This window comes from Globicephala melas, chromosome 20, assembly GCF_963455315.2.
Source record: "Globicephala melas chromosome 20, mGloMel1.2, whole genome shotgun sequence".
Classification (NCBI taxonomy): domain Eukaryota; kingdom Metazoa; phylum Chordata; class Mammalia; order Artiodactyla; family Delphinidae; genus Globicephala; species Globicephala melas.
In genome coordinates, this window is record NC_083333.1 from 50,498,414 (window position 1) to 50,511,351 (window position 12,938).

The following is a 12,938-nucleotide window of genomic DNA, read 5'->3' on the forward strand; positions in this document are numbered from 1 at the left end:
TGTCTGTAGTAATCTCTTATGATCTGATATGTCTCTTTGTATTTCTGTTGTGTCAGTTGTAACTATTTCTTTCCTTCTACTAACTTTGGGTTTTGTTTTTTCTTTTTTTTTTTTTTTCTAGTTCCTTTAGTTGTAATGTTATGTTGTTTATTTGAGACTTTTCTTACTTCCTGAGGTAGGCTTGTATTGCTGTAAACTTTTCCCTTAGTATTGCTTTTGCTGTGTTCCATAGATTTTTTGGATCATCGTGTTTCTGTTTTCATTTGTCTCAGGTATTTTTTTATTTCCTCGTAGATTTCTTCAGTTGATTAGTAGCATATTGTTTAGCCTCCACATGTTTGTGTTGTTTGCAGTTTTTTTCTTGTAGTTGATTTCTAGTCTCTTAGTGTTGTGGTCAGAAAAGATGCTTGTTATGATTTCATTCTTAAATTTCCTGAGACTTGTTTTGTGGCCTAGCATGTGATCTGTCCTGGAGAATAATGTTCCCTGTGCACTTGAAAAGAATGTGAACTCTGCTGCTTTTGGGTAGGATATTCTGTATATAGAGATCGATATCTATATATCTCTATTAAGTCCATCTAATAGATGGACTAATGTGTCATTTAAGACCAGTGGTCTAATGTGTCATTAAATGCCAGTGTTTCCTTATTGATTTTCTGTCTGTATGATCTATCCATTGATATAAATGGGGTGTTAAAGTCTCCTACTATTATTGTGTTACCGTCTATTTCTCCCTTTATGTCTATTAACGTTTGCTTTATGTACTTAGGTGCTCCTACGTTGGGTACATATTTATTTACAATTGTTATATCTTCTTGTTGGATTGATCCCCTTACCATTACATACTGACCTTCTTTGTCTTTGTTATGGACTTTGTTTTAAGTCTGTTTTGTCTGATGTAAATATTGCTACCCCACGTTTCTTTTTGTTTCCGTTTCGATGGAATACCTTTTTCTATCCTGTCACTTTCAGTCTGTGGGTGTTTTTAGATCTGAAGTGAGTCTTGTAGCCACATATATATGGGTCTTGTTTTTGTATCCCCTGGGCTACTCTGTGTCTTTTGATTGGTAGGTTTAGTGCATTTATGTTTAAAGTAACTATTGATAGGTATGTACTTATTGCCTTTTTGTTAATAGTTTTCCATTTCTGTATTTCGTTTTTGTTCCATTCCTCTTTTGCTCTCTTCCCTTATGATTTGATGACTATCTTTAGTGTTAGTTTGGATTTCTTTCTCTTTTTTGTGTGTGTATCTATGGCTTTCTAGTTTGTGGTTACCATGAGGTAACACACACACACACATACAGACAGACACATGATTATTTTAAATTGCTGATCTCTTAAGTTTGAATACATTATAACAACCCTGAATTTTTATTCCCCTCCCCACCCCCACTCCATGTTTAATGTTTTTATGTTATATTTTACCTCTTTTGTTTTGTGTACCTCTTAACTGCTTATTGTGGACATAATAAGCTTTTATCCTTTGTACTTGCCTTATAAGTATTTGATCTACTACAATCAAGATGTTAAGCTGTCCGTTAAACAGATCTTTCTTATACAGAAGCCTAGGTATATAGTAAAATAGTATTTACTAAATTTAATTTTTTAGACAGTATTAAATAATGATATAGCTTAAAACAAATATTTAGTGACTCAGGTGGCCTCATTCCCATAAGAATTGCTTTTAGTTTATTCAGTTATTTTCTTTTAGTTGCAAGAGAATTTAGGCTTAATAATATGTGCTGAAAAGGGTTTTAAATATTTTTCTAATGTAGAACATTAGCTAGTTGAATCAGCTGAGTATGAAAAATCTATTCTGTTGATATAATTGCCTGCCATGTGTAACTTATGAAACACTGCAATAATACTTCTAATTTGAGAACTAAAAAGTTTTGACAGTATAATACTTTTGTAAAACAAATTGACATTGTATAAAGTTATTACTCAAAACATCTGTTATATATTTCAGGTTAAAGATTTTTAAGGTTCCTTGTTCCACAAATGTTTAATGAACACCCACTAGGTATCAGCCATTGTGTTGTTCATTGGGTTTATAAAATGAATGAGCATCACTTTTGCAGCACGAGTCATTGTAAAACTTTGTGGTTATAAATATAGATACAGGGTGACACCAAAAATGGAAAGAACAGCTAATTGGAAATGGGTGAAAAAAGGTTTCAGAGAGAGAGAGTGATACTTGATCTTGCTCTTTAAAGATGAGCTCAGTTCATTAGGCGAACAGGGAAATAATGAGATTAAAGAGCAAAGGCATTCTAGGCAGAAGTCGCAGCATTGTCCTTTTTGGGAACTTCAAATATTTGAGAGTTTAGTTTATATGGGGGCAGGCCAGTGTGAGATTGGTAAGCAGGAACAAGATTAGGTAATGGAAAGTCTTATTTGCCAGACTAAGGAGTTTGGGCTTTAAAGGTCTTTTTTTTTTTTTAAATAAATAAATAAACGTGCATTGGGTCTTTGTTGCTGCGTGCGGGCTTTTCTCTAATTGCGGAGAGCAGGGGCTACTCTTTGTTGTGGTGTGCGGGCTTCTCATTGCGGTGGCTTCTCTTGTTGTGGAGCACGGACTCTAGGCGCATGGGCTTCAGTAGTTGTGGTACGCAGGCTCAGTAGTTGTGGCACACGGGCTTAGTTGCTCCGCGGCATGTGGGATCTTCCCGGACCAGGGCTCGAACCTGTGTCCCCTGCATTAGCGGGTGGATTCTTAACCACTGCAACACCAGGGAAGTCCCCACTAAAGGTCTTTAAAAGCGAATGTGATCAGATTTGTCTTTATAATGGAAAATGGATGAGCTAAGATTAGTTAGAAAACTACCGCGGGAATTCCCTGAGAGTCCAGTGGTTAGGACTCCATGCTTTCACTGCTGAGGGCACGGGTTCAGTCCCTGGTTGGGGAATTAAGATCCTATAAGCTGTGTGGCAGGGCCAGAAAAAAGAAAGAAAGAAAAAAAAACTACCTCAATATTCCAGGAGAGAAATTTTCCGGGCCTAAAATAAGGTAGTAGCAGACAAGGTAAAGAAGAAGAAACCTTTTGAGAGATGTTAAATAGTATCTACACAACTTGCGAGTGTCTTACTGGATTGGTTGGAGTTGGTGGAGATGTGGGGATGATGCTTAACATTTCTAGGTTAGCCCGTGCCATTACATAAGCGAATGAGTCCAGGAGCAGAAGATAGTATATTCCGTTTGATCCATGTTGGTCTTGAGAGGCCTATGGGACCCCCATGTATTGATCTCCAGACCCGTATAACTGGCTGCTTAGAAGACCGCAGGTGTGCATTCTGGTCTATTAATGTATATTGCTTTTTAAAAATAAGTATCAGAATTTTTATTCATTAGAATAAATGAATTAATTAAAAATATTATTCAAAAGTTTTATCCATAATATATAAAGAACTTTTACAAATCAATAAGAAAAAGATAAGACAACCTTTTAGTAAAAAAGACAAAAGACAAGAATAGACACTTCACGAAGGAGGCTGTCTAGGTGACCAGTACACATTTTTAAAGGTGCTCAGCCTCTTTTGTCAGAGAAACGCAAATTGTGATGTGTCCCAGTGTGGATCTCTTGAGTTTATCCTACATGAAGTTTGTTGAGTTGAGTTTTTTGGATGTTTAGATTAATAGATTTCATTATATGTAGGAAATTTTTATCCATTTTTCTTCAAGTAATTTTTCTCCTCCTCTCTAATTCCCATTATGTGTATGTTGGTACACTTGGTGGGGTCCCACAGGTCTCCGAGATTCTGTTCATTCTCTTTTTCAGGAAATGCCAGATAAAAACCACATTATGATACCATTGCATACCCACTGTAATGGCTAATACATTTTAAACTGGCAATATTAAATATTGAAAGAATTTGGAGAGGTGGAAACTCTCATAGCCTGCTGGTAGGAATGAAAATTGATACCACTCCTTTGGAAAACTGTTGGGCAATATGGGCTGAAGCTGAACAAACACATCCTATGGCTTTCCCAGTTCCAACAGAGTGGGAGGTGGTGTTTGCCAGTCGAATTTTACAAGATAATTTAGAGCAGCATTGTTCTTTTTCAGGTGGTTTTGTTTTCTTGTGTTTTTAATTAAAAAATATAAATGTAATTTATAACAAAGTAAAGGATGTGAAAAACTGGAGAAGACTAGAAAGGTAGTTTGGGTCTAGACTGTGTAGAACCTTGAATGTCATTCTGATGCATCCAGGCACAGAGCTTAGGTAAATCGATGTAATATTTTAGCAGGGTTAATCTGCTTGGCTTAGGAGGAGAGGATCCATTTTCTTTTTTATGAGGTGTTTTTTTTTTTTTTTTCCCCGAGTGAAGTTCAAGAGTAGATATCTGCTTGTAAGTTCAGTAGCTTTATTCCTAGTAGCCAAAAGGTAAAAGCAACCCAAATTCTTTCCTAATAGTAATAAGGAAAGAAACTGGATATATTCACATTTTGGAGCCCTGCACAGAAATAATGAAAATGAATAAACTGCTGTATATAACAATATAGATGAATCTCATGAATATCATGTTGAGCAAAGAAGCAGGATATGAGTACAACTCTATCATAACATTTATGTAAAGTTCAAAAACAGGCAAAACTAATCTATGGTGTTTAACTCTGGATGGAAGTTACCTTTGAGGAGGAAGGTTAGTGAGCAATTTTAGGAGGCATGGAGGAATTTTGGGGTGCCATTAATGTGTGACCATACACTAGGCTGTATACTTATGTATGAGACAGACAGACACACACACACACACACAGACACACTCACACACACACACACACACACACACACACACACACACACACACACACAGAATGATGGCAGTGTTAGCTCTGAGAGAGGGAAACTGAAATAGATGCTAAAGTCTTTGATGCCCATGGATGAATGTGATAGTGAGTAGAAAGGGTGGGAACATGGGAGGGAGGGAGTAGCTGAAGGGCATGAACCACAAAGGAAAGGAGTTTTTGTTCATTGGTGAGAGTAGTGACCTGGAAGAGGGGTTAGAAACAGAAGACTGTTAATGCTCCTTACTCTACTGGGGGTCCATTTAACATGGGAGAATGAGCAACTTTTTTTTTTAAAGAAGAACTAGATATCCGGACGGTAGATACCATACTCTGGGCTACTGAGTTTATTTACTAAACAAGAACCACCTGAGTAGCTTTTTGGAAAAAGGTCCTGGATCCCATTCTAATATTCTCGTTCGGTACATCTAGAGTAGGGCCAAGAATTTAAAAAATTCCTCCAACTGACTGATATGCAGCCTGATTCGGGAACTCCCTAGTAAAGGAAAAGGGCTAAGAAACAGTTTCGAGGTTGAGGGGGGATAGTTTTCTGCCTTTTAAAATAGGAGTTGCAGTGGGTACAGAGGCTGAAAGAAAAATTGGCAATGGGATAATCCTTAGAAGAGGAAGAGGATGGGGACTTCCCTGGTGGCACAGTGGTTAAGAATCCGCCTGCCAGTGCAGGGGACACGGGTTCGAGCCCTGGTCCAGGAAGATCCCACATGCCGTGGAGCTACTGAGCCTGCGCTCTAGAGCCCGCGAACCACAACTACTGAAGGCCGCGTGCCCAGAGCCCATGCTTCGCCACAGGAGAAGACACTGTGATGAGAAGTCCGCGCACTGCCACGAAGAGAAGACCCTGCTCGCCACAACTAGAGAAAGCCCGCGCACGGCAACGAGGACCCAATGCAGCCAAAAATAAATAAATAAAATAAATAAATTTTTTTTTTAAAAAAGGAAGAGGATGAAGAAGTAGGAGAAGGTAAGGACATAAGAATGTGAACATAGATGAAAAACATATAAGTAAATAACTGGCCTGAAGCTTCTGAATAACTAAACTTTTCTCCTAAGTTTTTCCCCCAGATCTCTTTGGAAGCACTCATGAATAGTCAGAACCTGATTATTTCATGCTATTTTTTATATTATCTACTTTAAGACTTTGCTGCATGTAACATTATTTAATGTTGTGTTTCTTTAGAATATATTTAAATAGCTTTATTTAAGGAGGTCAATTTTTTTTTTTTTTTTTTTTTTTTTTTGCGGTACGCGGGCCTCTCACTGCTGTGGCCTCTCCCGTTGCGGAGCACAGGCTCCGGACGCACAGGCTCAGCGGCCATGGCTCACGGGCCCAGCCGCTCCACGGCATCTTCCCAGACTGGGGCACGAACCCGTGTCCCCTGCATCGGCAGGCGGACTCTCAACCACTGCGCCACCAGGGAAGCCCAAGGAGGTCAGTTTTAACCAACATTTCCATATCTAACACTTGTTAGGCATTGTACTAGGCGCTAGAGAGAAGTCAGATGGTTTCCTTGGCTTAAGGAGCTTATTATCAATACAGGTAATATAGAGATGACATTATTTTCAGATGTCTATATTATGCATCAGCAAGATAAGTCTGAAATCTTCAAACTGTACTTCAGTATTTAATCAAACTAGAAAAAATGTCTGCCAAACCGTCATGACCTGAGCATTTTGCTGTCCAGAGACCTGGAGAAGACTTCTGCTATTTTGGTGTCTCGTTCCTTGGGATCTGTTATACCAGGGAGCTTGACTTTGATCCAAGACCACTGGGTTATGCGATATGTTCTCCTTTTCCTTACCCTCATACCCCTAACCATATATACTGTACACATTGTCACCTTTTTATTTCTAGGGTTCAGGATAGGGTTGAGGATTATGCCTGAATTTTGAGTAGTAATGAGGCCAGTCATCAGCCACTGTTCTTTGTACACCTCTCTGGGCAATATGGTTTCTTCTCTGTGCTTCTTATCATGAACACCAACTCCTAAGAGGTCCATACACAAGTATTCAAACAACATCAACCAGTTTACTTTTTCTTTCTTTCTTTCTTATTAAATTTGTCCAATTATATAGCTTTCATTTTCTACATCTCTTTCTTTTGCAGGTAGTAACCATGGCTATATGGGTGCCAGTAGCAGAATGTCAAGAAGAGCACATTTATCCTCTGCTGCTACCAGTAGTTTATTAGACATTGATCCTTTAATATTAATACATTTGTTGGACCTTAAGGACCGGAGCAGTATGGAAAATCTGTGGGGCTTACAGCCTCGCCCGCCTGCTTCACTTTTGCAGCCCACAGGTAAAATATTAACAATAATTTCCCATTTTTCTGTGCTTCTCCAGAAGAACTCTTAAATTTGAACCCAAGTATCTTAAGTGTTGGAACATGGTATGTTTCTGTAGCAAATTGATTTTTCATTGTATGTTATAAAAATATATCAATCAAATCAATTTTTTGTTGTTATTGTTCAAAGGTGTTTTGTGCAAAAATAATGTCAAAATGCCTGTAAGAAGGTTTTTATATGATTTGCCTTTTAGATTGTGACTGATTGACCGTTTGATCCATATGAAATACAGTTGTCCTCTTTGTGAATGGACTTCAAGTTTTGCAGGCTTCATGAATACCCTAACTTCTTAGTGGAACTGTGTCTAAGTTAGAAATAGAAAAAGAAGGTTTACTTATGTTTTGATGTTTAATAGCCTAAAAATGTATACCAATTAGTATTTTTTTTTGAAAAATTATTTGTTAAAGAGGAGTGACATTTGTGTTACTGTAATACACTGTATACACATACACAATTTAAATGTATAGTCAAACCTGGACTTTTTGAAACTTTTAGACATAGGCATTTACTTTAAAATGACACATTTTAAAAACCATTTTTGTTGGAAAGCTTCCTAAAATATACTGCACATTTTTCTTTCTTTTTTTTTTTTTTTAAGGAATATTTATTTTTTGGTTGTGTTGGGTCTTTGTTGCTGTGTGCAGGCTTTCTCTAGTTGCAGCGAGCAGGGCCTATTCTTCGTTGCAGTGCATGGCTTCTCATTGCAGTGGCTTTGCTTTGTTGTGGAGCACAGGCTCTAGGAGCACAGACTTCAGTAGTTGTGGCATGTGGGCTCAATAGTTATGTCTCGCGGGCTCTAGAGCGCAGGCGCAGTAGTTGTGGTGCACGGGCTTAGTTGCTCCACAGAATGTGGATGCTTCCCAGACCAGGGATTGAACCTGTGTCCCCTGCATTGGCAGGCACATTCTTAACCACTGCACCACCAGGGAAGTCCCTACTGAACATTTTTCTACCTTCCTAAACAACAGTTACTATACAGATTAAATCAATGATTTACAACAGTGATTTTGATGCTTCTTTAAAGCAGCAGAACTCATTTTTCAAGTAGAATTTAAGGCAAAGTCTCAGTGTAGAAAACAGAGAAATAGAGCTGCTCTAGTGGGGGATAGATCAGAGCTTGGATTATTTAGGCCTCTTTTTTCCTAAGGTATACTTCCTGGAAGCCTGGGTCCTCAATCTGAGTGTCTCCAATCAGGTTATGAAACAGTTGCATTTTATCTATGGTCGAAGTACATTTTGTATTATGCCTGTACTCTTGTAGTACTTAACCACATGTAAATAATTTTACATTTTTTTTCTGAGACATTTTTGTTTTAGAAAACTTTTTTTTTTTTTTTTTTTGTGGTACGCAGGCCTCTCACTGTTGTGGCCTCTCCCGTTGCGGAGCACAGGCTCCAGACGCACAGACTCAGCGGCCATGGCTCACGGGCCTAGCTGCTACGTGGCATGTGGGATCTTCCCGGACCGGGGCACGAACCCGTGTCCCCTGCATTGGCAGGCGGACTCTCAACCACTGCGCCACCAGGGAAGCCCTAGAAAACTTTTAAAATATAGAAAATTGTAAATTGAAAATAAAAATTACACATAGTTCTTGTGATCAACAAAGAAATACCCTTAAAAAAAAACCAACTTATCACACTGGCAAAGGTTTTGCTTAAATTATAACCAGTGTTAGGGCTTCCCTGGTGGCGCAGTGGTTGAGAATCTGCCTGCCAATGCAGGGGACACGGGTTCAAGCCCTGGTGCGGGAAGATCCCACATGTCGCGGAGCAACTAGGCCCATGAGCCACAACTACTGAGCCTGCGCGTCTGGAGCCTGTGCTCCGCAACAAGAGAGGCCGCAATAGTGAGAGGCCCGCGCACCGCGATGAAGAGTGGCCCCCGCTTGCCGCAGCTAGAGAAAGCCCTCGCACAGAAACGAAGACCCAACACAGCCAAAAATAAATTAATAAGTTAATTAATTAAAAAAAATTATAACCAGCGTTGTTTGCAAAGACCTAGTGAAACAGACAAGTTCTGTTTCTGTAGGTAGATGTATACATTGGTTTAACAATTTTGAAGGAAAATTTTGTAGTAGGTGTAAAATACCTCTATCCTTTAATCCTGTAACTTCACTTCTAGGAATATATTCCAAAGAGAAAATAATCAGAGTTGTTGAAAATATCCAACAATTCAGTTATGGTTGAAAAATTACAGTTTTGCCATGGAATAGCATATTTTACAGACAGGTAAAATCATGTTTTTGAAAAATATTCAATGTCATCGGAAAAAAAAGAATGCAGACTACATAAACAGAGTAAGATCTTGGTTCTCTGAAAGTTTAGCTTTCTGTTAAAATTAATAATATAAATGAGATGACTTGAGTTTCAAATCCAGGTGATTAACATGCTGATGACAAGGAGGATGGGGGAAATAGTAGAGAGAAAGAGCAAGGCTTGGATTTAAACATCTTGAGTTTGACATACCAGTGGGATATCACGGTAGAGATGCCCAGTAGACAGCTAAAAATTAAGAACTGGAATACAGGCAGTTATTTGCCTAGAAGTGATACTGGCTTATTAAAACTAAGGGAGTAAGATTGCAAAGGGGTGAGTTTCAAGGAGTTTTTCAAAGAAAGGGGCTAGGGACATAATCATGGTGAACATCTATTTTTATTGAGTGTGTGGAAGATGAGTCAGATGAAGAGGCTTTGGAAAGGAGAGAGAACAGAGTCATGGAAGCCAAATGAAGATAACCTTTCGATGAGAGGATATTTAAAGGATAATGTTAGAAAAAGATCCAGCTTTCTTTTTATTAAAAAGATTGCTTGGATTTCGATGTTCATTTTTGATTCTTTGCATATTCTTTCCTTCTCAGTCTGTATACTTTCATTTCCTTTTTTTGTCATACTGCATTAGCTAGAACTTCCGGTAGAGATTAAAAAGGAGTGGTGAAAAGGTGTTCCTGATCTTGATGGGAAAGCTTCAAGTTTCTCACCATAAAGTATGATACTAGCTGTAGATTTTCTTTTTTTATATGTATAAATTTATTTTATTATTTTAAATTTTTGGCTGCATTGGGTCTTCATTGCTGCACGCAGCCCTTCTCTAATTGTGGTGAGCAGGCGCTACTCTTCATTGCAGTGCGGTGGCTTCTCTTGTGGCGGAGCATGGGCTCTAAGTGCGCAGGCTTCAGTAGTTGTGGCACAAGGGCTCAGTAGTTGTGGCACAAGGGCTCAGCAGTTGTGGCTCGTGGGCTCTAGAGTGCAGGCTCAGCAGTTGTGGCACACGGGCTTAGTTGCTCCGCAGCATGTGGGATCTTCCCAGACCAGAGATCGAACCCATGTCCCCTGCATTGGCAGGCGGATTCTTAACCACTGTACCACCAGGGAAGCCCTATAGGTTTTCCATAGATATTCTTTATCAAGTTAAGGAAGTTCCCCTTTATTCTGAGGTCTTATCGTGAATGGTTGTTGGATTTTGTCAAATGCTTTTTTTTGCATCTGTTGATATGATGTGATGGATTACATTAACTGATTTTCGAATGTTGAACCAGCCTTGCATACCTGGGATAAATCCCACTTGGTTGTGGTGTATGAGTTTTTAAATATGTTGTTGAATTCAGTTTGCTAATATTTTGTTGAGGGTTTCATGTTCATCAGAGATACTGATCTGTAGTTTTCTTGTAATGTCTTTGTCTGGTTTTGGTATTAGAGTAATGCTGACCTCATAGATTGAGTAAGGAAGTGTTCCCTCTGCTTCTTGCAGAGATTGTAGAGAACTTATATAATTTCTTCTTTAAATGTTTGGTAGAATTCACCAGTGGACCCATCTGGGCCAGATGCTTTCTGTTTTGGAAAGGTATCAGTTACTGATTAAATTTCTTTAATAGATGCAGGCCTATTCATATTGTATATTTCTTCTTGTGTGAGTTTTGGCAGATTGCCTTTCAAGGAATTGGTCCATTACATCTAGATTCTCAAATTTGTTGGCATAGAGTTGTTCTTAGTTTTCCTTTATTATCCTTTTGTTTCTTTCAACACATATTGAGTGAACACCTATCATGTATCAGACTCACTGCAGGTTTTTGTTCTTAACCACTGTGCCATAGAAAGAACGTCGTAAGGGGCATCAGGGTTTGAACAACAGATAATGTAGCCGAACTAGATTTTAAGGTACATGTAGTGGTAAATAGAAGTGGAAAGTCAAGTTGGATCTGTTCTGTGGAAGGCCTTTCATGCTTGCCTGAGGAATTTATTCATAGTGGACAGTGGGGAGCCATTGTTTTAGTTTAGGAGTAGTTTGATTCAAACTGTATTTTAGAAAGCTTGCAGGGCTGAGAAAGCTATCAGACATGAAAATCTAATCAGGGTATAGTTGTAGAAGTTTATTTGTGGTTCCTAGTATGAGAGGACAAATTCCTACATTTCTGTGTATTTTCTCAATTATTATATGCTTAAAAATATGTGGAGCTGGGATAAGGTCTTCAGAATCTTTTGACATTATAAAAGTTGTACTTAACCTCTAGGGAACAGATTAACCTAGGCAATGTATAATTAAGATTTTACTTATAGCAAACAGTTATGCTTGTAAAGGTAGAGTTTATGGGGCTTGGCAACTAATTGTAACATGGTAAAGAGGACTCTGAAGTGGCTTAGGTGACCAGGAGAAGGGTGACAGCATTGACAGATACTGAAGTCTGGAGGAGAAGCTGTAGAGAATTGTCGTTCTTGAAAGGTACAACTGAGTGATATGAAAGAAGTGTTATAGCTGAGACTCTCAGTTCTATTAACCTTATAACTTGGCAAATTCAGGAAGGCTTCTCATCTTCAGTGCAGTAAGTATCCTTAAGTTGTCAGGTTCCTTTGGTGAAATTCCACAGCACCTTACACTCTCCTGTCTTAGCACTTAACCACACAGTACTGAAGTGGATTGAGAGCTTTGTGAGGGCAAAGACCGGGTGTTCGTCTTGTTCACTGTTATATCCTCTGCGTAGCACAGTGCTTAGCATTTGAAACAAACTCAGTAATTGTTTATTAACTGATTTTTCAGATGATGGAGGTTTGTTTAAGTCTGTTTTGTATTTTTCCATTTGGGCTTCCTACTTTTAAAAATTCTTGTCAGTTTCTAGTAATAATAAACCGAACCATGTGGTTTAATACAGGTTTTCATATTGAAGTCCAGGTGGATGTGGGGTGGGAGGTGGGAGCCACAAAGATTTTATTTAGCAAAACATTTTGAGTATTTTGTGCCATAGGTTGCTTGGCCTGGAATATAAAGATCACTAAGATGTAATCTCAGCCCTTAAGTTGTTCACATTCTGCATGTTTGTCTTCCTTACTGTAATGTGATAAGTGCTGCAGTAGAAGTGGACTCCCTGTGCTCTACAAAATTAGGTGAGAATTGATTTGAAAGAAGGGGAGCAGCTGGTGGTTTAGGTGCCTGAAGAAGGAGACATTTCAGATTACACCTGATGAGTTTGGGTTAGTAGAGCAAAGGAAAGAGGACGTGTGAAAAGGATGAAAACGAGATAGAACATGGCTGGTATGTTAGAGATGCAAACAGTTCCAAAGATTGGATATGTTTGGGATAGAGGCAGAAGATAAAGCCACTGAGAGTGAAGGTGGAATCAGATAATGTAGGGCCTTGTGTGCCATGCTGGTGCTTTCCTCAGTGAATCTAAGCGGGAAAGTAATACCTGATTTGGGTTTTAGAAAACTGCCCTGACATCTTGGTGGACAATGGGTTGAATGGAAATGTGCTACAGAGTGTTTTCACAGACATTAAATCTTCTGAGCTTCACAACC

The 12,938-nt window shown here is 38.8% G+C and overlaps 1 protein-coding gene across 9 annotated transcripts in view; it reads left to right on the forward strand.

The window, feature by feature from the left end:
* The window catches only part of TRIM37 (tripartite motif containing 37), a 116,171-nt gene that overhangs the window by 73,948 nt on the left and 29,285 nt on the right, over window positions 1-12,938 (forward strand). For 6 of the 9 annotated variants that reach the window (XM_060291098.1, XM_060291102.1, XM_060291099.1 and 3 more), the window contains exons 18-19: window positions 6,097-6,237; window positions 6,913-7,107. In XM_060291098.1, coding sequence (XP_060147081.1) covers window positions 6,097-6,237; window positions 6,913-7,107 — 336 coding nt within the window. The remainder of the gene's footprint in view (window positions 1-6,096; window positions 6,238-6,912; window positions 7,108-12,938) is intronic. The other 3 variants (XM_030881746.2, XM_030881743.2, XM_030881749.2) reach the window with 1 other exon arrangement.